Here is a 27,582-nt window from a genome sequence, read left to right as displayed (position 1 = left end):
AAACTGACTTCCTAGTGCTTGAAAGGCAAGACATTAAATCACTAGGGTAGCTGCTTACTGCACTGGCAAGTGGCCAGCATTTACCCTGGCTGCCTTTGGAGGGTGCAGATGCCCTGTCTGGGTATCCTCAAGGTTGGAGGCAGATGGTCTGAGAGCTTTGGGGAGGAGCTATACCCACGGCTGCTCAGCAAAACAACAGCTTGGAAACCAAGCAAGAGTCTCCACCTACAGGACTTGATTGAGGGCCCTAGCTGGAGTTTGTAGGCTTGCTTTCTGCAGCAGAGACCGGAGGGGACTAGGAATTCCAGAGGTGTTCTGGTTTTGGAAGACAGCCTTTGGCAGGAGTGTTTTCTTTTTCTACCTTTGTTTATATCACACACACATACACACACACACACACACACACACACACACGCAGGCATGCATGCACGCACACACACACACACACACACACACACACACACACACATGCAAACACGCACACACTTAAACAAGTCCAGGACTGACTTTAACAGCTCTCTTTGACCAAGATGCAGGAGGATATAAAGCCCAGAGACTTGACAGGCTTTTAAAAACACAGCACAGGAGGGAATGGCCGAGATGGCTTCTTACAGATTGTGTCTGTGTGACTTTGCAGCTGGTAACCAGAGGCACTGTCACAGGTTTCTGTAGTCTTGTACCTGGGGTTCATTGGATTCCAGGTATTAGACTGAATTAAAACCAGGAAAGGTTAGGATGCCTGCCTTGTCTGAGATTGCACAACTGGATAGGGGCCCAGCCAGACTCTAAAGGTAGTACCTGTGATTGTTTAATTATATCGTTTGAGTCTTAACTGTATGTAAGGCATTGTTCAGCGTTTTATAGTAGCTGATAATTCTCAACAGCCCCGCGAAAAGCCCTGTGCTATTATATTCGTTTTTAAGAGATGAAACACTGAGAATTCATTTGTCCAAAGCTACACAACCAGCAGAGACCTAAGAGCCAGATTCAAATCTAGAAATGCTGTATTTAGAACAGTCTAACCACTCCGCATTGTCAGATAGGAATTTACACTTGGCGAGATAACTCAAGTGTTGGGGTTCTTGTTGTAAGGAGTTTGTGTTCTGGGATTCTTTACAAGAACTGGTTCCCCTAAAATTCATACCATAGGCTCCAAGTTCCTTATTGGGATTCTGGGAAGTCGGGATTACAGAGCGCTCCGGACTGCCAACAGGAGTCGCCATGGCCTTTAGCATTCGGAATCATGGCGCTCTTTATGACCAGAACAGTTCCTTTAGGGAGCATTCAGGTTTTGGAAGGCTCCGAACCCTGTCTCAGCTTCAGAGTAATCGGGATTCCGGAGCGCTTCAAGCGGCCAGCAGGAGTCGCCATAGGCTTTAGCATCCAGGTTCTCTGCTTGGGGCCACCCAGGCGCGCGGCCGAGTGGAAGCAAACGCCCTCCTGCGGTGGCCTCGCTCCGGGCGAAGCAGCCCAGAGCCGGCCGTCCCCGCGCGCACGCGCAGTGGTTCCACCGGCTGCCTGTTCCCGGGGTCCGCGGCGCCCCGCCCGCCTGCCAGCCGCGCCCGTCCTCTGCTCTCGCGCACCCGCCCGCGGCTCTCCGGTGCGGCCCAGAGGCCGTGACTTCCGGACTGCTTCTGGGCCGCAGGGGGCGCCGGCATAGCAAAGCCGGCCTGGGCGGAACGCGCGGGACTTGGGCTCGGTAGCTGCAGCAGCAGGAGCAGCAGAAGCAGCAGTAGCAGCTACAGAGCGCTGAGACAGAGCGCAGCCTCAGCCACCGCCTGGCCATGGCGGGTAGCAGCTCGCTGGAGGCGGTGAGGAGAAAGATCCGGAGCCTGCAAGAGCAGGCGGACGCTGCGGAGGAGCGTGCAGGCAGCCTGCAGCGTGAGCTGGACCAGGAGCGGAAGCTGCGGGAGACCGTAAGGGACCCACCCATCACCCCAAGGCCCCATGCCGCACCTGGCGCACCTAGGCCAACTGGAACCCTGCTGCTCAGTCATGCCTTTGTATCTCTCTAGTCTGAAGTCAAAAAACCTCCGGGGGTAGCAGGAGTACTATTGAGAAGGTTCAGGGAGCGGTATTTTTCCCCCAAGAGGACTGCATTTCTGGGGCGATCATGAATTGTGTCCCATGGATGCGCACTTTGCGCTACTGGCATTTATTTACTCAAACTGGGGTTGGAAGGAGGAGTCCCTCCTTTTAAAGATCAGTCTCTGGGGAGAAGCACTGTGGGACTTCGGGGCCTTCAGATGCTGAACTTTTGTCTGTGTTGATCCTGTGGTTCCTAAAAGCTATTTCTCTATGGAGGTTGAAGCCATTGACAGTACCAGGTTCTGAGAGAACTAGAGCTTGCAGAGCTTTGCATTATAGCGTTAGGTTTCTCAGCCTTCCCATCTTCCAAGTAGATATCCCTCTACAATAGATATCCTTTTGTTGGGAGTTTTGGAAAAAGTTGGCCAGATGTCATTGGTTACTGGTTATACCTCTTGCCGGCTACCCCTCCTCTTTGTCTAATGTAGTACCTGGCTTCCTTTCCTCCTAAAGCAAATGTATCCAGCAAACAGAAACAAAGTTTCAAAGGGAGTTTGGGTATTAGAATTTATCAGGGGTGTGTGTGTGTGTGTGTGTGTGTGTGTGTGTGTGTGTGTGTGTGTAAGTGCGCGCGCGCTCATGTTCGCACATGCCTGTGTCTTAAATCAAGGTATTCACATGCCTGTGTCTTAAATCAAGGTATTCAAACACCTTGGGAATTTTATGACAAACAATATGGTGTCCAGCTGTGCTTCATATACACAGGACTATTCCGAACTGAGTCATTCCTCCTGGCTGAATGTTTGTAATGGTTGCATGGCGTCTTGCAGAAACTTCGCAACATGTTTTGTATAAAATACAGAGAACCAAGGGAGTCTTCCTAAGAGGAAGGCCCAGCTAGAGGAAGTTTAAGATAAAAATACAGATAAAGGTTTTTTTTTTAAAAAAAAAAAAAGAAATCAATAGATAAAAGATAGCAGTATTAGCTTGAGAGGACTAGCTAGCAAAAGTCCCACTATAGAGGGACTGGTGGCTGGTGATACATTAATGCTGATCCATCCCTGGCTAACCACTGTGAATCAGTGAGCTAAAAAGCAGAATGCAGAGCACTGGGCCCAGTTTGGCAGTATTTGAATCCTGGCCCATCTCCTTTCTGGCTGGGGACAATTGTTAGTGCTTTGGTTTCCTCTGAGTCAAATGTGGCTAGTATGCAAAGGGATCGCAGCGTGGCTTAGCAGACAGAGGTAGTGCTACTTACACTGCCCTTTCTTAGCAATGTCCAGCACTGCCTTGCCAGCATTCTTTACAGTAATGACTTGGCAATGGCTCCTAGAAATGGCCCTACTCACTTCATTACCCATAAAATTCCCCCACTTCATGCTTTTAGTCAACAATTATTTTTCTCAATTTTAGGAGGGGAATTGGGCAGGCTGGAAGGACTGCAGGTTGAAAAGGCATTAGTGATGGATCCTCACCGGCCTCCTGGCCTAATGTTTGGTGGCACACACAGAAGACACACCTGCTGTCCTGTACATTGTTTTGGTTTGTTTGCTTTTGTTTTGGTTTGTTTTTGGTAAGAGCATTCCCAGGCTAGTTTGCTAAGGACAGAGCTCTCATTCTTTTCCAAACTTTATGTCTTTATTTAGAGCAGTTTAAATCCTTTTTAAAGAAATTTTAAGATTATTTCTCAGAACTCCTCTGGCAGGGAGATTGGTCAGGATTCACAGAAGAGGCTGGATCTGACCACTTGCAGAATGGTCAGTTATGCAGAATGCCGGTTACTCCTGGCTCGTAGGCTGGAGCTTACGTGGATGGAGCTAATTGAAGAGTTATTAGGCGTAGCTTAGGCTGTGAGTTAAGCTAGCAGTTTCTCTTGGCAGCGAAGATTAAGGTTTGGTGACAAAGCCATGAGCCACTGCAGAAACTATTTCAGTGTAGAGTTGGCTCCGGTTCAGGTACTCCAAGGTTCAGGCAGACCTAAGGGGCCCTCTTAAACCTGGTATGTACCTTGGAAAAAGCAGATATCGCTTATTTCCTCCTTGTTTTCCCAAGGTGTGTGGGCCCTTCAGAATCTTGGAATGAAGTTACTTTCCTTGATGTAACGCTTGACTCTAGGTCTTGTGTCCTAAGGGTTTTGTAGGGTGGTGAGATGTGTGTTTAAAACAGAAAAAAGCCACTTCTTTCTCCAGCTTTCTGGGTAGAACCTGGCAGATGAGGAGGCTTAGAAGTGCAGGCAGGTTCTTGATGGATAACTTTATTAATCATGGGAAATAACCAATTTCCAAAACTCCCCAGCCCTTTCCTGACTCTTGTGCATTGGCAGCTTCTTCTGGAACCAGGAAACATTGTACTTACTCTGCTTACCCTGCCACTTCCAGAGTGGCTGTGACTCTGGGTTCCCACTTTCCCATGCAGTCACACCAAGGCCCCTCAGGACCTCCCTCTCTTCCCTACACAAGCATGCCTCCCAAATTACAGGCTTCGGCCCAGATAGAGGAGGTTGTGTTTATCTGCTCTCCATGGGAGTGCCCCTAATGTCGTCCGTCCACCCGTGTGTGTGTGCGTGTGTGTGTGTGTGTGTGTGTGTGTGTGTGTGTGTGTTTTCCCTTTCTTGACCATATAAGGGCAGAAGTTTCGCTTGGCTCTAGTCACTTTGGTCTTGCACAGCAGGCTGGGTGAAACCCTCTCTGTGTAACTACAGTTTACATGAAATAAAAGACCTGACCTTTGATCATTTCAGGCTCCGCTCAGATTCAGTCAGGACTTTGAGAATATATTCCAGAGCACTGACTTTCAGAGTAAAAGGGTTTTCTTCTGTCTGTGCTGGCTCACACATGGGACTTTCGTGTCAAGCTTAGATTTTATTCAGGTCTGGTTTGGAATAGCATTTTGCAGTGCTAAAGTGTAAACACGGCTTTCTACACACGTAGTCCCTTGTTGGGTAGGGCAATAGCCTGTGCCTGTTTTATCCGGAGGTAGCCACTTCCTTGTTTGGGGGCAGGGCAAAGGGTAGGAATGGTGAGCTGGCAGGACTTCCTTGGTGGGAGTTAGTACTTACAGGGGAAGGGAAATGTACAACACTGAGGTTCTCACACATGTGAGCACTGGGCAGGGGTTTAACCAGGGCTCATAATTGCCCCGATATAACAGTCTCTTTCTGAGTAACTCACTACATGTTGGGTTCCAGGAGCACTTTTAAAATAAAAGAAACCAGCAGCCCAACTGGAAAGGCTTTGCTGGCAGTGTTGACAAATGGGGCCACTGAGAAGAAACGTAACTCAGTGCACTAAGAGTGATCTACGTGCCCAGGAATAATTTGCATCTGGGGTCTTGACCCTCCTCAAATGCCTTATTTCTGTTTGCTTTTGATGGATAAGCACAGGGCAGTAGGTTCGTTCTGACAGACAGCAGCAACAAATACGTAAGACGACCTGGGTGCTGTGATGCCGAGACCCTCAGGAAGTATCTAGCAAAGCTTCAACTCTGAGGAAAAAAAAACTGGAAATAAGCTGGTGAAGGTGACAGGTGTGGGCCTATGGAGCACAGAACATAATAAATCAGGGTAACCCATGCGTGTCATCTCTGCACGTGAGATGGCCGAGGCAGAAGCATCACCAGCCAGCCTAGACATCAGAGTCTCAAATTGAGGGTAGGAGAATAAGAGATGGGACTTTTATTAGGAAATTAAACTTGTCTTGGAGTCTGAGGAGATCTTTAAAGCTGTTAGGCCAACATAAGAGAGCCCTTGGAGCCAGAATGAAGGGTTTCCCCCAGGAAGGTGGTTTGTTAGTGAGCCCAGGTTCGAATCTCAGCTCTCATTCTTGTGGGTTAGAGGGCAGTGTCCTTGTGTGAGCTCCTGGCCACCCACTAGGGCATTCTGTCTTCTAAAAAAGAATCGAGATGACTTGCTGATTTTCTTGCAGTAACTGCTTTGCTGATGTTAGCCAGAATCTATCCAGACAGGCTGTTAACTTACTTGGGGTACTGCAGGTCAGGGGATAGTAGGGAACCTTCCACTCTGGTGTCTGGGAGAAAAAGACTCCAGGGGTGAGAACCACTAATCTCAAAGCATCCATAAACTCAGGTTTGAGAAGCCAAAGGGCTTGAGTTTCAGTCCTGCCTCACATTGCCCTGATGGAGGTCTCCCGAGCTTGCCTTCGCCCTCTGGGTCAGAGGTCCTTCCCTTGGTCTTAGTAGAGAGCTTGCTGGGCAGCTCCTGCAATCCTTCCCAGCTTCCTTGGGTGGCGATGGAAGAAACGGGCTTCCATTTACATTGTGGGTCCTGCCCCTTCACACTGACCTCTCAAGTCCTAATCTCTAGGCCTGGGAACTGGGAGTCTCTGTTTCTATTACATGTCTCCCCGTGGGGTAGTATGTCCAGCTAGTGGTGGCCCGTGTGATGTTCAGGTTCTAATCCAGTTCAAACAATGAGGCTTCATTACGTACACTTAGAGTGTCTCCTCCAGATAGAGTCTCTATAGCTCGGCCATATGCTCTGCCAAAACTGGCCCAAAGGAACCAGCCCTAAATCTGGCCACTGCGTCGTGAACCCCTTGGCTGGTCTTGTTGGAGCTTGTTAAATAACCTGAGTGAGAGGGAGTTTAGAGTTGTAAAAACCGTGCTGGGGGAAGGATGTGGGGGATATTTACAAAACAGTACTCAACTGAGCTGCGTCAAGAACCAAAGGAAGTGTGTAGAGGGGGTGGGGGCAAAGAGAAGGAAGCGCAGATCGAATGTGGTGGGCCCTTGTGTGCAAAGGGGCAGAAACGACTATGGCTGCCATGGCTTCTGGTGCTCTGTGGGCCCCCCCCCCCGTTCATTCCCACCTCTGCTCATCAGCAGTCCTGTGAGCGAGTCGGGTCCTCGAGGTTTGGTTCCAGTGTAGGGAACTTAGTCTTTGATGCGCAGAAGTGGTTTTAAAATCCTGTCCATGTTTATCTGATTCGCTAGCAACAGGTATAGTGAGGGCATTTGCTTTTATCTTAAATGATAATAGTTTTATTATGTAACACTATAGTAAGAAAGGGTCTTTTGAACATGACCTGGGCACTCTAGAGAAATCCATACGAGTCCTTCTTGGCCTTTTAAGAAAATGATTTCTATGACTTGTCTAATGGCTGATATTCTTGTAGTAACTAATGCTGGTCAGGATCTATCCACATAGGTTACTTGGGGCACTGGGTGTTCGGAAGCAGCCCAGGGGTCTTGAAACCACCGATCCCAATCCACTTTTCTGTTTCTGTTTTTGTTTTCTGTCTCCACCCCACCTTCTTGTTTGTAAAAGGAATAGATTTTTTTTCCCCTAGAAACGGAATACATGTAAGAGGAAGACATTTAACCTGACCCAAAGCTATGACCTTAATATGTATATATTTCCAATTAAAGAGACTGAGGGAGATGGCCCAGAGATTAAAAGCACTTGCTGCTCTTGTAGAGAACCTGGGTTCTGTTCCCAGTATCCACATGGCTGCTCACAACCATCTGTAACTCCTGGCTCCAGTTCCAGAGCACCTGGAACTGACTGCAGGCACACGTGTGGTACAAATGCACACATGTAGGGAAAACACTAGTACACATAAAATAAGAAGATAAAGGAACGGTTGTTCAAAGGTGGTTCCTGTAGTTAAGAAATTGGTAATTCCAATCCCTCCACTCTTCGAGGAAAAACTCAGTCATTCAGGACATTTCCAGCTTGGCCCAGTTCCAAGCTGTTCTCTGATAATAATGATTGACCTTGTGGGCTGGTTCAGTTGTAACTGCTCCTCCCAGTCATTCCTCACTGGCCCTGCTTCCTGCCTCTGGCAGCCAGTTACCACATAGTAGCTTTTTTCTTTGAGATAAGTGTGTCTAAAACGTTTATGTGTGTGTGTGTGTGTGTGTGTGTGTGTGTGTGTGTGTGTATACATATATATATCATTTTTTTTTTAAAAAAAGAAAAAAGACTGCAGCCATTCATGGTGGAATGAACAGGTGGAGATTCCCTGTTCAATGCCATTGCTCAGATAAGACCTACCTAGGTGAACGCAGAACTGCACGGTCTCATTTCCTGTGTCTCAAGGCCGCGACTGCGGCCTTTCTCTAACTGCACACGCTTTTCTAGTTCCCTCGGGAGCTTTGGAAGCTGCCGTTGTTTAAATTAGGGTGCTTTCACTTGCTCAGCTCAGTAGACATTTATGGAGCCCAAGCCTCTGTGGAGAGCGGATGCCTTGAGCAGATGTAGGCGTAGAAAGCTGCAGCGCTTTCTCTGAAGCGTGGATTGCGATTGCGAGAAAGATGGCTCCTAAATGTCCTTAGGGTCTCCAGCCTTTGGTGAACACAGGTTGAGAATGGATAGGATAAATAATGCTACCTAGTTAGCAAGTCCCACCTTACCCTTCCAGGTAGCCTAGGCCCTGGGCTCCGACCACAGGGAGACAAGGACTCAGAGCAAAAGTACTTACAGCAGGAAACAGTCATTGCCTGCCCAAGAAAGAAACACTTTAATTCAAAGCTTTTTTAATTAAAATAAAAACAATATCTATGTTGCTTTTCTCCTTAGACTTGTGAAACTTCTTGTCGCAACCTTGACTTTTAAGAAACTCCAATAAGCTTAGGAAAAAAAAACCTTGGGGCAATTTATCTTGGCCTTGTTCCAGGGAGGTCAGTTATTCTAAAGAGGTTACGGAAAAGGTGGGGCAAGGGGGAAGTTTCTAGATGGTATTAGATCTCCATATGGTATGGTTTGTCGTTTTGGTTTCGGGTTTTTGTTTTTTTAATTTTCCTGGTATGTGTTTTTAAAACCACTGGATTTTAAAATATTCAGTCTCATTGTAAGGCTCCTTTGAGAAGTCGCTTAGAGAAAGAAAGGATAGTTGGATGAAACGTGGCATTCCGACTTCCGATCATACTTCTGGGGACTCTGTAGCTGGGCCTGGACCTATCCAGTGTCCCCCTTTCCAGCCCGCAGGGAGCTGTGAGGAAGCTTTCCCTCAAGCAGATGGTGAAAGGCAAGGCATGGAGACTAGAGCTGGACAGAGCTGTGTGAGCACGTGTGAGCATGTGAGTGTGCGTGAGCACGCAAGCGTGTGTGAGCATGTGTGAGTGTATGAGTGTGTGTGAGCATGTGTGAGTATGTGAGCGTGTGTGAACACACAAGCGCGTGTGAGCATGTGTGAGTGTGAGCGTGTGCAAGCATGTGAGCGTGCGTGAGCACGTGAGCGTGTGTGAACACGCAAGCGTGTGTGAGCATGTGTGAGTGTGAGCACGTGAGCGTGTGTGAGCGTGCTGAGCGTGTGAGTGTGTGTGTTGCTGATGGCCCACTCTCTGCTGAGAGTTGTTTCTAGGTTTGTGTCTTTCCAAGTGTGATGCTCATGTGCGAGGTCTTCAGCTGGTCAGGACTTGCAATACTGAAAGATAGCTTACACCAGACCCCAGACTTCCTGTCTGGAACCAGTTTCTGAAGGTACCACCCTGACTTTCTCCCGGCTCTGAAATGTCTCACTTTCTGCCTAGGCTGAAGCCGATGTAGCTTCTCTGAATAGACGCATCCAGCTGGTTGAGGAGGAGTTGGATCGTGCTCAGGAGCGTCTGGCCACAGCTCTGCAGAAGTTGGAGGAAGCTGAGAAGGCCGCAGATGAGAGTGAGAGGTGAGACTACACCATCCAGCTCCTGTGTGTGTCTGCACGCTGCCCAGCACACACACACACACACACACAGACACACACACACACACAAAGGGAGAGAAAGCTTAGCACTTAAGAGCACTGACAGCTCTTTTGAGCACTGTGGTCTGAGTCCCAGCACCCACATGGCAGTTCACAAACGTCTGTAACTCTAGCCTAGGGTATCTGATGCTCCCTTCTGGCCTCTGCAGACACCGGGCATACATATGATGCACAGACATGCCTGCAAGCAAAATACCCAGATACATAAAAAAGTAAAATAATGCATCCTAAGAAGTCTCAGACCTAGAGAAAGGAGCTATGGTAACCAAACAAGTAGAAGAGAAAGCATAGATAAACCAGATTCAACCTGTAGGCTCTGCAGAAATAAAATGTTCTGGATTTAATATATGTATACACCGAGATTCAGTCAGGGGCTTCTGTGTTTTGCACCTACTCCTAATGTGACCTGGCTTTAAAGACCCAGCCTTGTCATTGTAAAGGGAACCATGGTTCTTGCAGGCCAGCTTTATTAATTTCTTTCTTAATAGTGGGATGGAACACCTGGCAAGAAGCAACTTAAGAAAGGAAGAATTTATTTTGGCTCATGGCTCAAAGGGACACAGCCCATCCTGGTGGGCAAGTTTTGGTGACAGGAACATGAGGCACACACTGGGTCCACAGTCTGGAAGCAGACAGCAATGAATGCTAGTGCTTGGCTAGCTTCTCCTTTTTATGTAGTCAGGGACTCTCGCCTGCGGAATGGTGCTGCCCACATTCTCCCCACTGTCTCCCCACCCTTACAAGCCCCATCTATAAAACTCCCTCACGGGTGTGCCCAGAGGTTTATTAACCAGGTGATTGATTCTACATCCTGCCAAGTTATCAGTCCATTTTAACCATCCCACCATACACTAACCTCATGCATTCTGAAAGGCTTTTTATTAAATCTGTACTTTGCTGTGCAAGTCACAAAGTGTGGGAATGCTTCATGAGACTATTGGCATTCTATTGGTCAAGGGGCGGCATAGCAGTGTGAGCTCAGAACAGTACAGACGTGCCTTGCCCCTGTGGGAAACTGGGCAGGTGAAGGTCCAGTTCTCCAGCTCTACTTTGAAGTGAACCTCTGCCCTCTGGCACTAGATACAAAGAGTCCCTGCAGACTTTAGGACTAAGGAAGCTTGTTAGCTAAAGTTCTCCTCTTGTTCTTTACTACGGCTTAGTTTTCTTTGCTGGTCAAGAGTAGTCTTGCGCATAACTCCCTCCCGGTAGTGCACTTTGAAGGCAATCTGGCAGAACAGGACTGGAGGAGAGAGGAATGTAGAACTCATTTATTTTGATGATCTCTTCTGGCGTCTGAGGGCATTACACACGTGGCGCATATGCAAACACGTAGACAAACACTCACAGACAGGAAGTAAAGATCAATGCCTTTTAAAGAATAATGCTTTACTAAAACTGCTTACTTAAGTTTTGCTAAGTGAAATCCATTTATGGCTTGCTTATGCTACAAATCTGTGGAATCTAGATCCGCTAACATTTCCTGAACTGTAACACATGCTACAATATCCGGTGTCAGTCTTACCTCCCAACACCTAGTCATCCATTTTCTCTCTTTCTCTCACCCCCTGGATATGGTTGCTCTGTGTAGCTAGCCCTGGCTGTCCTGGAACTCTCTATGTAGACGAGGGCAGCCTCTAACTCAGAGATCCACCTGCTTCTGCCTCCTGAAGGCAGGAATTAAAGGCGCGAGCCACCACACCTGGCTATTCATCCAATTTCAATCTGAGGCTTCCCTCAGGAAAAGGGAGAAGGGGCATGATCACTACACTTAACAAATAAAGCATGGTAGCTTTCCTTGTTCCCATGCTTCCCAGATTCAGATAGGATCCTGACATAGCACCTTCCCACTTAAGAATGGGTAATTTAGGGGCTGGAGAGATGGTTCAGAGGTTAAGAGCACTGGCTGTTCTTCCAGAGGTCCTGAGTTCAATTCCCAGCAACCACATGGTGGCTTACAACCATCTGTAATGAGATCTGGTGCCTTCTTCTGATGTGCAAGCATGCATGTAGGCAGAACACTGTATATATAATAACTAAATCTAAAAGGAAGGATTTTTTTTGTTTTTGTTTAAAAAAAAAAGAAGAATAGGTAACTTAGAAGTTTCACCAGTATCCAAACTGTTATCATTTTGCCGACCTTCCCTGACACCTGGGTACCCTGTAAGAGACAAGCTCTGCCCACCCCAATCGTGCCCCCCCTTCCTGATGATGCAAGCTGATTTCGAACCTCACTTCATCCCCTCTCACTATTTGTCCCTCTCCTGAAGATGTAACTGCTGCCTCTCCCCTCCCCCCTTTCTCTTTATCTCCTCGCTCCATAATCCCCTTACGCATTAAATAAACTCTGTACCCAAACTCTCTGCACGTGCATGGCATGTCTGTGTCCCACCACCATGAATCTTTCACAGAGTGCACCTAAAGATCTCATTCACAGGGAGCAGAGAAATATGTGTCTTTTCTGCAGTTTCGCTCTCTCTGTTGAGTTTTGGTCGGCCGAATGTGTGGAGCCCCATGCCCCACAGCAGCAGTGGTCATCTCTCCGTCTCTGGTCTTCCCGCTTGTTTGTCTTTCCAGAGGCATGAAAGTCATTGAAAGCCGAGCCCAAAAGGATGAAGAAAAGATGGAAATTCAGGAGATCCAGCTGAAAGAGGCCAAGCACATTGCAGAAGATGCTGACCGCAAATATGAAGAGGTCAGTTTCTGGGACTCAGAGCCTTACAGACTCACAGCGGTGACTGGGAATTGGATACTGTCTGGGTCCCTGGGTCTAGCAGTCAGCTTCCCTCATAGAAGTGGATGGTTCTGAGAAGCAGGATTCCTTTACCTGCAGAGACTGCTTCTTATTGTGATGAAGCCAGCCAGTCATCTGCATAGGGAGGAGAAACCAATACCTCCCCACACCCTAAAGGCTGGGACAAAAACATCTTAAGCCAGGAAGAGGGAGAGCTGGGCCCTTAGGAAAGGAAGCTGGCCTGCTGTCATGATCCAGATGTTTCAGTTCAGACTGTAGAGAACATGGACCACAGAGCTCCTTGGGAGATTTCATAGAGGCCTCTCCAGGGTGGTAGAAATCCTTCGTTAGCCGGGCGGTGGTGGCAACACGTCTTTAATGCCAGCGCTCAGGAGGCAGAGGCAGGCAGATCTCTGTGAATTTGAGGCCAGCCTGGCCTACAGAGTGAGTTCCAGGACAGCCAGGACTGTTACAAAAACAAAGAGAAATGCTTCGTTAGCACGGGCGCTGTCTGCAGTGACCTGGTCCCCTATGGAATGACATGGGATGGTGACCGCCAGAGTGACTTAGGTTCCAGTTTCTCTTTCTGCATTTCATCATGATTGTCTGAAACTGTCCAGGGCTTGGAGCTGCCTCGGAGGAACCTTTCCTCCGGGCTGGCGTTTCTGGCTGCAGGTTTGCCCTTGCAGCCATCTCTTTTGGCCTTCTGTGCAGATCTCCGTGGGGTGTAGTCTCTGGATTTATTTTTGGTGCTCTCTCGACAGCCCCCTTCCTTTTCAGTCTAAAATGCCTCCTCATGTCTCATCCTCCTGCTATTTTTAAGATTGCAGATTTCATATTCCCCTCATTCCGAGAATTGCTCTGGGTGCTGTGTAATTATCTCGACTCCACCTGGAGCTAACCATTCCAGTCTCTGAGCAGGGGCCCCGGTCTCTGCTGAGGGCGCGTTGCCTGTCTCTAGTCTGCGGAAGGAAGAGTGGACCATTTGTAGTCGACTAGAATCCCTAGGGCCCGTGGATGTGTTTGCTACCCTATAACCACCCCCTACACCAAGTATGCAAGACCTCAGCGTGTCTGCTGTGTTTGCCCTGCTGCAGGTGGCCCGTAAGCTGGTCATCATTGAAAGTGACCTGGAACGTGCAGAGGAGCGGGCTGAGCTCTCAGAAGGGTAAGCGGGCCCATTGCCACCACATGTGGGGATGCTGCAGAGCAGTGACTAAAACCAGCATGACCTTCTAGCAGCTGCACCTTCGCCCACCTCGGCTCCAGGCTCCTTGCGTGCTCAATGTGCTGTGGATGAGCCATGAGCGTGGAACATGGAGGAACCATGTGGGGTGTCTGTGAATGCGTGTGGCACTGCATGCCTTACCTGCACTGATTTTGTGAATGGCCTTGTGCATTTCCTGTGTCCACTAACAGCCAAGTTCGACAGCTGGAAGAACAATTAAGAATAATGGATCAGACCTTGAAAGCATTAATGGCTGCAGAGGATAAGGTACTGACGGCTCACGTATGGTTTTTAGGTTTAACTGCATCCCAGACCGCTTTGAGCTTCCAATGCCTACTGGTTGGTTTGCTGTAATGACTGTACCTTCACTACACCCTCTGCTGTTTATATCTTGCTTCAAGTGCTTTCTCTTGGTCCTTTATGCTCTTTGTTTTTCCCTTCATAAATACTCTGAGGGGTGGCCAATAAGAAGCCAAACTATCACACCTTGGAGATGCTGGATTTTGTTTCTCTGTCCCTCCACTGTTGCAATGGAAGGCAGAGCCCATGGCAAAACCAAGCTTCGTGCCTCATGGTTTGGCTACTTAAGGCAGCTCCCACCCGCCCGTCTCTAGGACTCAGTTTTCATTTTTTCCCATTCCTCTCCTTTTTTTTCTCTCCTCGCTCCTTGGGCTTGTCTCCCACCCTTTCTGCTTCTGAACGAAAACATTAGCAAATGTGCCGAGCTTGAAGAAGAGTTGAAAACGGTGACGAACAACTTGAAGTCACTGGAGGCTCAGGCTGAGAAGGTAGGCCAGGAGCAGGGATTGGGGAAGACACCCTTTTAAAGAGCTGCTCCAAAGAAGCCCTGCTGGTGAAAGTAATGGCACAGGAGGCATTTTAGCAAGGGGCAGCATTTTGAGACAATTACCTAATGGTTCTTGGATGGTAGGATGGTTTTTGTTTGGTTGGTTTTGTTTGTTTAGTTTCTTTTTTTAAAAAAAAAAAAGATTAACAGAGAATGTATCTTATGTTGGGCAAATCATCAATTCAATTTAAACAAAACGCCAAGTGGATAAGTTATCTCTCTCTCTCATCCCATGTAAAGTAATAGGCAAGAAAGCAGAGAATGTATTGTAGTATGCCATGTGATACCTGAGGTCCTGTTACCTGCTAGGGGATCCCCAACATCTGTTGATTGGGCTGGCACGTTCCTTGTGTGAGAAGGCGTGAGTGTGAGAGCCGCAGCCTGACATCTGGAACGCTCTTTCTAATTACAGTACTCGCAGAAGGAAGACAAGTACGAGGAGGAGATCAAGGTCCTTTCCGACAAGCTGAAGGAGGTAATGCGAGAACCTGGAAGAGGCTGTCTGGATGGTGGTTAAGGTTCTGTGGAGTGGGCCAAGGCACTGTCCTTTCCAGTCGAACGGTCCAAGTCAGGCATATTGAGAGGTTTTTTATGTACCGTGTTAGCTAGCTGCCGTCGCTCACAGTAGCGACTCTCCCGGGTGATAAACACCTGAGGTCTGTTCTTTGATTTTCCCTGTACCTGTAACTACTGGTCGGAATCTCCGTGACCTTGACTCAAGTGAATTAAATCATTACAGGCTGAGACCCGGGCTGAGTTTGCTGAGAGATCAGTAACTAAATTGGAGAAGAGCATCGATGACTTAGAAGGTAAGGTCTTTAACATTTTAAAGTCAGACCTTGTTGTTGAATATCTGTCTTGATAAAGCAGTCACGCGATCCGAGGGCTTCCACCCTGACTCTCTCACTTCCTGTCTGGCTCTCCTCTGGGGTTCTCACCTGTGACACCGAAACTCTCGGACCCCTTGGGGTGGTTTGTCAGCCACCAGACAGCTTACTCTAATTTCTTGGACTTCAGAAGTGGGTCTGGGCTGGTTTTCACTGAGTGAATAATTATAGATGGATGTGACTCTGCTTTATTCTGTGTCTCTGGTGATATTTCCTGATTGTCAGAACAGTGTGGATGTGTTTTAGACACGCCCATCTTCCAAGTTTGTGCCCAGAAGAAGACCTTGGTTTTGTTTTCTTTTTTAAGCCATTCATTAGCAAAATAGTCTGTAACCTGAAAGGACAGAGGCAGGAATCAATAGGGCTGCAAGTCTCAAGATTACACTTAAGCATTCTTAAAGGAAAAAAAAAAACCATACCTCACAGGCAGAAGGGGTTGAAGGAGGACTTGAAGGGTGTTTAATTACCAAGACGGCAGCCAGGCATGGTAGCACTCACCTTTGACCCCAACACTCAGGAGGCAAAGGCAGGTGGATTTCTGAGTTTGAGGCCACTCAGGGATATACAGCAAGTCCCAACCTAGCTATTGAGACCTGTCTGAAAAAGAAATAGAAAAACAAACTGACAAATAACAACAAGAAAAGAGAAGAGAGGATGGGATGTGGGTACAAGCCTGCCGGTGTGTGGGCAAGTACAAACCCACCACCATTACAAAACTTAAACTGCAGACAAGCCCCAAACTGTGGCTTCCTTTTCTTTTCAAACTTCTGGTACTAGCAACAAGCACCTCAAGAGCAAGAACCACGGGAATAATTTAAGTACTGCCAAAAAATCAAAATCCCATGGTCTGGCTTGGGCGAGAAGCGAGTGGTTTGGAGGTAGCATTGCAGATTGTCGTTGAAAACTGAACTTGCTGCCTTTGAATATTTCCCATCCCCGCAGCTTATAGCTGCAGGTTGCTGACTACTCCAGTGTAAGCAGACAGCTCTGTGAAAAGAAAGAAGGACCATTGCCCACCAGGGAGACCGTCTTCTGTGGGTGTCTTTAGGAGTTAACAGTTCATTGGGGTTGCCCACCCTTGGTATTGTGTTTTTCATATTGGGTCTTTCTCCTTTTATTTTCTAATGGGTTTTTGTTCTCTTTGTTTTTGTTTCAATTCCTTTAAAAACAAATCGCACGCCTCCTGCATTGGCCATCTGCTGCGGCACCAACCCCTTCATGCACTGCCCTTTTCTGGCTGACGTGTCGGGATGGCGCCCATGCCCCTCTTGCTCACCCTCCATCTCTTGACCATTCTCCATGTCCTTGCACCTCTGCCTTCCACTTCCTGCTCATAGATGAGCTGTACGCTCAGAAACTGAAGTACAAAGCCATCAGCGAGGAGCTGGACCACGCTCTCAACGATATGACCTCCATGTAAATGCTCATGCACCCTGCCTGCTCGCGCCCTCACCCTCATGCTTGTGTGATGAACTCACCATGGCTCCCTTCTCAATCTCTGCTCTCCGTTTTTGCACCTTGTGTTGGCTCTCTTACGTAGCCTAGCATAGCCACGGTCTTTTTCACATTGTGCTAACAAAGACCAAATGGATCCAGTCCACGCAAAACATTCCAGAGTCCTTTCATTTCATAAATGCAAATCTGGCTTCTTTCCACTGAGAGATGAACTGGATTCTGAATGGCCCTGAGTACTATCCTTTTAAAACCTTAAACCAGACTCAAATAAAATTAGAAGGCCATGTTGCAGTGATGCAGGAAGCTAGGAAGAAATACCAGGTTGTTTCCTGGGATTCTGTGAAGTACAATATGTTCATTTTCACTTAACACTGTTAAGTTTAAAGTATCAGATTATTAAAAATCTGAGGAAAAGGAAATGGGCATGACCAAGTACATATCTCTACACCCTGGAACGAATTCCAGACCATGACCAGTCATGGTAGAACCTGGCTTTTATATAGGAGGAAGAGGCAGGTATATCTCTGAGTTTAAGGCCAGCCTGGTCTATAACAAGTTTCAGACCAGCCAGGGCTATACAGTGAGACCCTGTCTTTAAAGAGAGAGAGAGAGAGAGAGAGAGGGAGAGAATTCTAGAGCAAAAATGAATGGTTTCCTGAGGAACCAAGTCTTTTTTATTTGCTGTGTTTATTATATTGAATGGAATTAAAATACCCACAGTAAATGCTTGCCACAACCGACATCAGAGAAACAAGAAATAAAACATTTACACAATATGAATTCGGAAGTTAATGTTCATATTTTACTCATGTGAGTAATAGTGGGCCTTGTTTGAGAGCCCTCAGGCACACACAGCTAATTTACATATTACTAACCACACTTGTGCCCCTTGGGATTCTAACCCCTGGAGGGTTTCACAGAGGTTCCAATACCGCTGGGTTCCATCAAAACTGGGGATGGCGTTTCTCTAACCATTCAGAAATACGGTAGCCTCGGGGGCATGCCATGCGCCTGCTGCCTTGGAGGTTCCAGAATATCCTTTAGAGACCTGGCTGTCACCGTAGAAACAAGGGCATGCCTCTTCCCCACCATTTGTCAATGAAAGCAGAACCAGGTCATCTGTAGCCCCGTCCTCCCCAGTGCTCAGATGTGATGCTCTCTGGGGGAAACTCTTGAGTGTGACGAGAGTCCCTAAAGGGGGGTTTAGTTTAACATTTGTTTTAAGTTCTGCTTTTAAAGTCACATTTGTAAGATCTTCCTCGAGGTTGGCCCATGACAGCCGTGGGTCCAGGCACGAGTTGGCACGGATGGCCTCCCCCAGGTGCAGCTGGCAGTGGGGTTTAACACGCCTTAGCACTCGCTTGCATTTCACATACTGCATTCATCCGTGTGGTTTTCCTTCCTTCTTTTTCCTTCTCCATCGCACCACTGTTTCTCTCTCTCACCTTTTGTTTCACACAGATAAGTTTCTTTGCTTCACTCCTTCCAAGACTCCTTCGTCAAGCTGGACGGCCCACCTCTCTGAGCTCTGCATCTGTCTGTTCTCCAGCTGACCCAGGTTTCCTTTTAGCGCCCACCTTCGGGCCGGGCATGTACCGTGCCATCTGTTGTACAGGAGCTATCCACCCAGTGTAAAATAAACACTGTAAGCTGTTCCCGTTTGCTATCCTTCTACTCCTTATTTATTGACGCTTTTGTCTCAACACTGAATAAAGCTGCAGTTCGGCGTCCTGCATCTCAGGCTACATTCTTCTTCTGAACGCTGTATGCTAACATCAGGAGTTTTTAAGTGGTAGTTTCTTGTGCAACTTTTGCGATAATACCTGGTTTTGAGATACTGGAGTAAGGGCCCAGCTATCTGTGGTTTTAGGAACTGTGTGGTTCTGACAGTTTGGGTTCAGAACCTCCACACGGTAGATAGTGGGAATCAAATTCTGGCTTGAGCAATGTCTTCCCTGCCAAAAGTTCAGTTTGGGGTGTGGCACCCTCTCAGTGCTGGTACGGAGATGGCTCCATCTGGCTCGGTAATGGAAGTCTGTGTAGCCGTCCTGTACTCTGTAGCTAGGGAGTTTGCATATTGTGAAGAACTTGGATTCTAGCATTGTAAGCCTTGGTTATTATTTATTGTCCTATTACACAGAGATGAGTCGAAGCATTTGTCTTTAAATACATTCATGGCCCAGATACATTCATTTTGAACACAAAAATCACATTATAGGATTTCTAAATATTAGCTACGTTTGAACCGTGGTTTATTTTTGTGATCTGAAGCACAACATATATTTTACAAAAAGTGTGCTTATATAAGGTGAGTTTAACCCCTTCCCTTATGAACCATGGCAGCTGATTCACAACCCACCCAGCCCAAGAAGCAATGCTTGATATCACTCACAAACAGCTGAGTAACCTTTATTTGAGAATTAAGACTTTAAAACAATGTGACCTCTAGCATCTTAGCTCTTAACGTCAGCCTGGCTCCGTTCCTGTGTCTTAAGCATGAGTAACCCTCCTCTGGCTCATGTGTGGGACTTGTTAACCTAATAAGACTAGGCATACCACTCTCCTCAAATCAGTTTGGACAAACTCTGAAAATAGGCAGTTACTCTGAACTCTTCAGAGCAGAGTGAATTTTTTTTAACAAAGGGTCTGGATTAAAATATTTTAATTAATGACATGGTAGACCCTGATTTTAGGATCCAGGCAGTATCTCTTCACCGAAGGGTGCAAAGGCTTCTGCAGTTTTCTGGGTTGTTTTTTTGGGGGGGGGGTGTTTTGTGTTTGTTTTTCTTTCCCAGAGGCTCCTTGGGCCCACTTCTCAATGACTTTGGAACCTTGTTCCCTTTAAAATTCAGAATAATAGTAGTGCCCTTTCTCAGAGTGTCCTGTCACAGAGGAAACAGGACTCTTGGAGTTCTGCCAAGCAGACATTAATGCATCTTGGGATTTCTTTCCCCAAGATTTCTCACTCCCAAGAGCATTCACTGCGAGGGAAATAGGAACAAATGGTCCGTGAAGGCCGGTCCCAGGTAGCTTAAGGTGTGTGCGTCAGGAGCATAGACAACAAACTGAGTTTATCAAGAATCGGTTTAGTGGCCTTCGGATTGAGCAAGGGCCAGGCTGTGTCAGCAACTCTTTCAAGAGCTTCAGTTGAACCAAACCAACAGCATTGCCAGCTCCAAGACCAGAGGCCTCAAGATGACTAGGATCCGTGCAGAACAGGAGAGAGAGAGCCCTTACGAATGTGTCTGACCCCCCCCCGTCCCCTCCCCCCCCCCAGCCTTGAGCTCGTCAAAGTCCCCGGCTCCCTTGCAGCTAGAAGGAGCAAGGCCCAAAGTGGGTTGAGATGGGGAGCACTGCCATTTAATCCAAATTCTTAGTTGGTCTCTGGGTTCCCTCAGGTTTCCCCAGTGCTCTTCTCTTCTAGGTGGCCAAACATGTGGGCTCAGTCCTGCTTGTTGCCCAAGGTGCTGGTTCCCCATAATGTTACTGTGGATGTAGTAATGGGGTTTCTGGTTTGCAACTTCTAAGTGTGGGAGGCACTGGAAGTCAGCAGGATAAGAGAGCTGGCCTGGGTGTGCTCTTATAAGCTGGCCATGTTGGAAGAGAGGAATGGCCGAGTCTACACTGGCAGACGTTGTGTGTTTGGAGCCAACAGAACAGAAAGTCTCCCTGGCTGCTACCTGGAGGAGGTAACAGCTGACTAGAGTTTTGGAGACTCAGAAAATTTAGAGAAGAGGAAAAGGCATGGGTTGAACATAGTTCTTCATAGTACATCTGCAATAGACATCAGGAGTGTAGTAAATTCCCCCACCTCTCACCATTTATGAGAGAAAGTTGACAGAATCATTCCATTCCCAGCAGTGAGAGCCATGGTTTCTCACTAGGCAGGAGGATTCTTAGCTCTCCGAGATCATCCAGTAGAATGTCCAGGCCCATGGAGTCACCATCATTCAAGTCAACCACACACACCCCACTTTTCCTAGTAGGTGCTAGTTTCTTTGTCACCAGGTGTCCCCTGGCTCATCAGACACAGGCTGAGTTCTGTGGTGGACCGCTTCGCCACCTGGGTGGATTACAAGGCACTACATAAAGCTTGTATCACACTGGGCAAGTGTAGATGTTTGAGAAGGTTTGGGCGGGGGCGCACATACCACAGTGTACATCCAGAAGTCAGGGGACAGCTCTTAGGAGTCGGTTTTTTCCTTCCACTGTGTAGAACCTGGGGGACCAAACTGTCATCAGACTCCTCCACAAGCACCTTACCCGCTGAGTCATCTCCCTGGCCCAGTTTTATTTATTTTATGCATGCCGTCAACACCCAGCATGCATATCATCCTCTTGAAGCACACAGATAAGTTCTGAATCAGCGTGGAGTGGAGATAAACACTTGTTTGCTGTGGGTAACCACCATGGAGGTCAGAGGAGAGGTTCAGGCTTTGTATGTGCCCCTGTGTCTAGAGGGGAGAATGGGAGTCTTTGAAAGCATGTCCCTGTGGCAGAAATGGTAGTACAGGCCCAGCCCCACCCTGCACCTGAGCAGTGGGGATGGGGTGTCCAAGAAGAGTGGACAGAAGTGGGCGGGTCAGGGGCTCACCTAGAATCTCTGCAGAGCTCTAGCAAGGCATGAGTGGCAGGGCCTGGCCTCTAGCCTGGCCTTAGTCCCCAAATCTGTTGTCCCAAACTGCACATAGTTCATGTCACAGGATGGTTTCAATGAGGTGCAAAAGGAACATCGGTTCCTTCCCGCATCCTGCACCTCCTTCATTCTGCACTACATCTCCGTCAAGATTCCAGCCCTTTCTCCCTTCTCCCAGGCCTTGCCATGCACCATCGCAGGACACAGGGTGCAGGACCTTGGGTCGGAGTACACCACTGCTATCCTGTGTATCCGTGTTTTCCAGTCTGTTAACTGCCTCTCACTGACTCGAGCTAACCTCTTCTTCCTTCTGTCTCCTCTTTTCTGCTAACCCTTGCTGACCTGTCCAGACCAACTCTACCATCAACTCGAGCAAAACCGCCGCCTAACTAACGAACTAAAGCTCGCCCTGAATGAGGATTAAAAATTTGTGTGGAGAAACTTGGGCCAAGTTCTAGGAATGGAGCCCATGTTCAGGAGATCTATGTCTCATGGGATTGAAAACGATCGCTTTCTGCAGAAATGGGAAGGAAAGGCATTGGTTGGAAGACCAGTCTTGCCTTGTTTTGCTCTATTTGTCTCAGTTAAATCCTCATTAACCCCCCCCCAAAAGTTTTTATGATATATTACATATACATGAAAATATTTATACCAACCAATTCAGCCCTTCCCACATCAACAGGTCCTCTTAAACAGCTGTGAGTCCTGCTTTAAATATCTATTGCAAATGTGTGTCCCTAACATCTTCATAACATGTGCAGTGTTTGAAATGTGATTCAATGTACCTACCTATGCTTGGGCAAAATAGCTTTTGAAAGCAGGAGCTCATATCAGAAGTCCCTGGTTGAAAGGTATGCTTCGTTTAGCTTAACGGTGTTGGATTCTTATGGGTGTCATTCTAATAAGTAGAATAGTATAAAAATACTAAGAGACTGTCCTAATGAAGTGTGCATGAGGTGTGTCAATAACCATCTGTAAGCAGTAGAAATAAACCGTTTAAAAAGTGGTTAGAAACCTATTTATGTCATCTTTGTTTCTGTGAGGTTGTGTGCTCACACAGCTACCAGATCTTTAACTCCCTGTAACCCAGAATCCTGTGCTGGTATTAACTTCGGTTTGTGTAACAATGCTCTACCTGTATTTGGTTTTTGCACCCCCCCTCCCCCTGTTCCTGCAGCACGCTGTGGGTGAGCCTTCACCAAACACCCTGCCCCTGCCAGCAGGGTGGATGGATGGTGTAGGTGCACCCCGGGCCTTGTCTGGAAATGAGTGCTGTTTTAAGCATGTAGAGTGCTGCTCCTCTTCTGTGTGTGCGACTGATGTTTGCTTACTACGTGTGCAAACCGCTACCAAGTCTGGCGCACAGCTATTCATGACTTAATTTTCTAATCCCATCACAGAGAAAGTGGCTCATGCCAAAGAAGAGAACCTTAGTATGCACCAGATGCTGGACCAGACCTTACTGGAGCTAAACAACATGTGAGAGCCTCCTTAGCCGCGGCCACACCCCTTCATTCCCCTGTCATTGTTTTCTTTCATTTTCAAACACCCGCTTACCAGGAAACTCCTTTGACGCGTTTTTATATACTTTTAACCACTGTCACCAAAACATCTGCAAAGAGCCAACTAGGGCAGGGGGTGGGGAAAGACACACAGAAAGGCAAGCCCAGGTTGGGGCCCTTATCACTTAAACGTGCCATTTCCCAGGATGATCTTGCCACACTTCTTAGCGTTTTAGGCATGCGGTTTGCTTAGCCAGGGTAGGAAGCCTCACGGAACCAGAAAGATTTCCAGTCAGAGTGCCAAGGTAGAGTCACCAAGAAGACTGATGTTGGAGACAATCGGGTGCGGATTGGTGCTACTTTAAGCAAAAGGACCCCTGAGGGTCTTTTGTTCAATATTATACAATTTAGACCTCCGTCCAACACTAATTTATTTTCAGTTTTACTGCAAGACAAGACTATGGTTTCTTATGCCTGTCTTCATAAAAGTCAAGGGTCTGGAAGCCACACTGGTCTTTTAAGAGTCCCTTTCCTTCCCAACTGACACACCTGCAGCCCCTTCCAGCTCAGCAGGGAGAGCATTCCATGGGGATTGCCCCTCTTTGCAGTTCTCCATGTCAGGGTGAGAGATCTAGGCACTACGTACATAATTGGTAAAGAAACGGCATTTTCTTAAGAGTTATAACTATATGTAAACATTGTATAATGATACGGAATAAAATGCACATTGTAGGACATTTTCTAAATCTGGTGGTCCTGTCGTTTTTTTTTGTTGTTGTTTTTTTAGTGAATTTTAGACTTTTTGACATGCCTGGTTGCTTGCAGTGATGTTCCAAGCTAGATCCCCTGATTACCTTCTCAGCCGTGATTTAAGTGTGTAGAGGTGGCAGCGTTCAGGGAAAGCCCTTCCTAAAAGTCATTTTCCGTGTTCTTGGCCTTATCTCCGTGGACTAAGAGACCCTTTGCAGTGAGCTTACTTCTCCGAATGTTTCCCTCAATTTGTAGCTAAGTCTTAAAGAGCGATGTGTCCACATTTCAGTTCAGCCAGTGGTGGGTTGAGGTACCAAATCTCTGGTGGAACTTTGTGATTATCCATTTTCAAATTCACACAAGTTCTCTACTTCATTCTTATATTTCCCAGAGCTAGAAACTGAGACTGTTGTTTCCTAGCTCTTGAAGACACTAAGCAAACTATAAACAGTGTCAGTTGGCTTTGGTCTTACTACAGCAAGATTGAAAGGGTCTGGGGGCGGTTCTCACCAAAAGCGAACCTAGTGGGGTATAAAGCAAAGCTCCCTTCATGCACAAAGAAGAACACTTTGGTTCACAAGCATTAGCTGTTCTGGTTGTATGGCAAAGATTCTAAGAAGGATCCTGGAGACCTGGCTGTTCTATCTAGGTAGAAAACTGTTCCCTTACCCTAGGTAAATGAGTGCTGGGAGTCTCCGCCTTCCTCTGTGTGCCATCCCCAGCTCCTTCAGTATAATCATGGAAGTCTTCCCGCAAGCACAGGCTGTCCCTTCAGATCTAGCTTCCCATCAGGAGTTGCTGTGAAGGGCCTCAGCCTGAGGTGTCACACACAGATGAGCCGAGCACAGGTCTGCTGTGGTGACCTGACTGGAACCCAAGCTAAACATGTTCTATACCAACGCTGCTGTCCTCAGTCTGTCACGTGTCCAGAAGACCACCTCTGTGAAGCTAAGCAAACCCTCCCTTTGCCCTGGATAAGGGTAACTATCCTTGGATAGCATTTTTTTTTTTATGTGCTATAGTCTGTTCACTGTACAAATAGTAAAAGAGCAAGTCAGGTATGCATAGCTCCACAGCTCACATGTGATGGCCAAGATCTCACACTTTGGCTTGGAGACAGACACCAAAATTCAATTGGGATTCTTATACTCTTGCAAACCTGTCACAGCCACAGAAAACTGAGGAAAGTTGCAGGAGAGGAGCCCTGGAAGATGTAGGTGTGGCCTACCAGTTAGCAGCCAGCATAACCACAAGGTTGTGGCTTAACATCAGACCTCTCCTGGGTCGCTGAGATCAATTCTCCATGAAGCATCATGCCAATTCAATAATTTCCACATCTTTCAGAGTAGCAGAACAGCCATGTCTCCCCATGGCACATGCCTTTGGTCTGACCCCGTGTGATAGCCTCTGGGCAGGCTGCCCGGTGCAGTCAGGGTGAAGAGATTAGGACAGTGCCATCCCAAAGCCAGGCTGGAAGCCGGCAGAGACGGTGAGGAGAGGATTGAAGATTCACGATGTGAATGCCATTGCTGAGACTGCAAGCAGAAGGAGGGCTGGGTAGTTCAGGGTTAGCTGTGAACTCCTAAGAGGAAGAAGATAGGCGAGAATATAAACATCTCCAAGACAAACTCACATGAGATCCAGTGTCCTCAGGGGGAAGGAAAAAAGCACATCATAGGTCCCCTCTGAACTTAAAAGCTGGCCGTGTGTAAAACACTGCCTCCCCTGACCGCTCCTGGGGACTATTCAAGAAAAACAAGATCTGCCCGCCGTGAATACCAGTGTGCTGCCGTGAATGCTGGGGTGTCGTCTTTGTGGAGCCTGGTTTTGTTTCGCTTTTCTCCACAAAAATATTTTTTTTCTTGAACCAATATTTGAGTGTGTTAAGTTGTTTCAGCCTGCCAACGCTTTATTAGATGTATTTTCTGTGTCAAATGTACATGAGGAAAAAAATATAAATTCTCCAACCAAGACAGAAAACACCAGTAGATTTGGGGAGCCGTCTTTTCCAGAATTATGGATGGGTTTGGAAAGTAATGTGTGACGCCAGGTAACACACGAAGTGTCCCCTGCTGTCACGTACGCTTCTGAAACTGAGGGTTTTCAGAGCTATGCTCCTCCAAGAGGTGACATCAGTTTTCTGTGTCACACAATGAATGGGGCTGTATTGAACGTTTCCTAGTGAGAACATGACTTTGTCAAATGTCTGACAGATGGGCACTGACCCAAAGGATAAGGCTGGTTCTTGCTGCCTGTGAGCGTTCACTTCCCATCTGCTGCCAAGCCTGGGAGAACAAAGAGTCAAGTCAGGGCCTTATCGGAGCCTGCCAAGGCTGGTCCCCCATACACAGATGCTCAGACTGGGAACGGCCTCCTCTGAGGCTTGGTCCTCGTTCAAGGCCACTTGGCCAGTTTACTTCCGCTCAGCCGAAGACCTGGCTGCTCCTGCTCCTCACATCACAGTGAGACCTGGTTAATGTGACCGTTACATGTCTTCATCCTTTAAGGAAGTGGTTTCACCTCTTTCTGTGCCGTGAACTTCCTCAGGACTCAGTGCACAATGACGTAGTGAGTATTCAATGCCACCCTCTCAGTCTCTTGGCTGTTTCTCAGCCCCGCACCTGTATTGAGCCCTAGTGGAAATGTTAAGGCCACCCTTCTTAAATAGAAGTCCGCAGCTGAGGTCGTCAGCACAGGACTTGAGGACCATCTCCAGAACCCACTTTAAAGAGGGGTCAGGGAGTAGAAGGAGAGATGTCTCTCGGTCTTTCCAGGGGTCTCCTGTTTCATTCTTTCAGCACCCACGTGACAGCTCACAACCATCTAGGACTCCAGTTCCATGAGATTCAGTGCCATCTTCTGGCCTCTGTGGAGACCATGCACATCAGTGATGCACAGACATAACATGCAAACAAAGCACTCCTACATATTAAAAAAAGTTAATAAGCTGGGCACAGTGGTGCACACTTGGAATCACAGTGCTGGGGAGGTGAAGCCTGGCAGATCCTGGAAACTGCTGGCCGGTCAACCAGCCTAGCTTATTTGGCAAGTACAAGGCCAGCGAACAATCCCATCTCAAAGCACAAAGTGGACAGTGGCTGGGGAATGACAGATGAGATTATTCCTGGCCTCCACACACCTGCACTTGTCCCATGTGCACCTGCACACACGTGCAAGAAACAAGAGTCAACTAGTGCCACTCCTGTGGCTACCACCATGTGTGTGGCTCTAGTGCCCCACAAAAGATAAAATTCAGTCGTTGGTGAGACAAATGACCCAGAACGAAACACAGCAAGAGATGGGCTCTGTGACGTACATTCGGATTTCACTTTTAAGCAAAGCACTTGGCCTTTGAAAACAGGACACTGGGCCTCTGGTCCGTGTGGCGAGCAGCTGCTAAGCTTTGTTGTCAAGGTGACACACGTGGAAAACAAGAGCCTCAGCTGAGGAATTTCCTCCATTAGACTGGCCTGTGGCATTGACTGTAGGAAGGCCCAGCCACCTGTGGGTGTTTCTGGCGTGTCTGGGCCACATAAGTAGCCGAATGATGAGCCTGGAAGCTCCTTGGTCTCTGCTTCTGTTTCGACTTACCTGCCTGCCTGGGCTTCCCTCAGTTCTGGCTGTGAGTCAAGTGTGCAAGCCGAAGTCAAACCGAGAGGACCCAGGTTGCTTTTGGTCAGTGTTTATCACAGCAACAGGGAAACGAACTTAGACACTGTAGGCCCAGCAGTGGGTATCCACGGGAGCATTTCAGCCCTCATTGATTCTACAGGAGCTGTAAAGAAGACAGATGTGGAATCCCCTGACCCCCTGGA

General features: G+C 47.6%; 1 protein-coding gene and 1 long non-coding RNA gene across 29 annotated transcripts in view; one reads left to right on the top strand and one right to left on the bottom strand.

Annotated features, from left to right (window-relative positions):
• The window catches only part of Tpm1 (tropomyosin 1), a 27,694-nt gene extending 3,931 nt beyond the window's left edge, over window positions 1-23,763 (top strand). For 3 of the 28 annotated variants that reach the window (XM_048424086.3, XM_048424101.3, XM_048424084.3), the window contains 7 exons: window positions 9,520-9,653; window positions 12,306-12,423; window positions 13,560-13,630; window positions 14,403-14,478; window positions 14,950-15,012; window positions 15,277-15,346; window positions 22,916-23,763. In XM_048424086.3, the coding sequence (XP_048280043.1) occupies window positions 9,520-9,653; window positions 12,306-12,423; window positions 13,560-13,630; window positions 14,403-14,478; window positions 14,950-15,012; window positions 15,277-15,346; window positions 22,916-22,998 (615 nt within the window). In that variant the 3' untranslated portion in view covers window positions 22,999-23,763. Of the gene's footprint in view, window positions 1-1,639; window positions 1,917-9,519; window positions 9,654-12,305; window positions 12,424-13,559; window positions 13,631-13,881; window positions 13,958-14,402; window positions 14,479-14,949; window positions 15,013-15,276; window positions 15,347-16,761; window positions 16,845-18,340; window positions 18,535-21,865; window positions 22,534-22,915 lie in introns of those variants that run through there. The other 25 variants (XM_085689268.2, XM_085689274.2, XM_085689267.2 and 22 more) reach the window with 17 other exon arrangements.
• LOC146894582 (uncharacterized) lies at window positions 23,067-27,582 on the bottom strand. The gene is made up of 2 exons (XR_015001770.2): window positions 27,359-27,582; window positions 23,067-25,349 (listed from the first exon to the last, which is right to left on the bottom strand). It is a non-coding gene; the product is annotated as an uncharacterized LOC146894582 (long non-coding RNA).

Source organism: Myodes glareolus, chromosome 4 (genome assembly GCF_982192425.1).
Source record: "Myodes glareolus chromosome 4, mMyoGla1.1, whole genome shotgun sequence".
Classification (NCBI taxonomy): Eukaryota; Metazoa; Chordata; class Mammalia; order Rodentia; family Cricetidae; genus Myodes; species Myodes glareolus.
The sequence above is the reverse complement of the archived record's forward strand: the minus strand, read 5'-3'. Positions and strand labels throughout refer to the sequence as shown.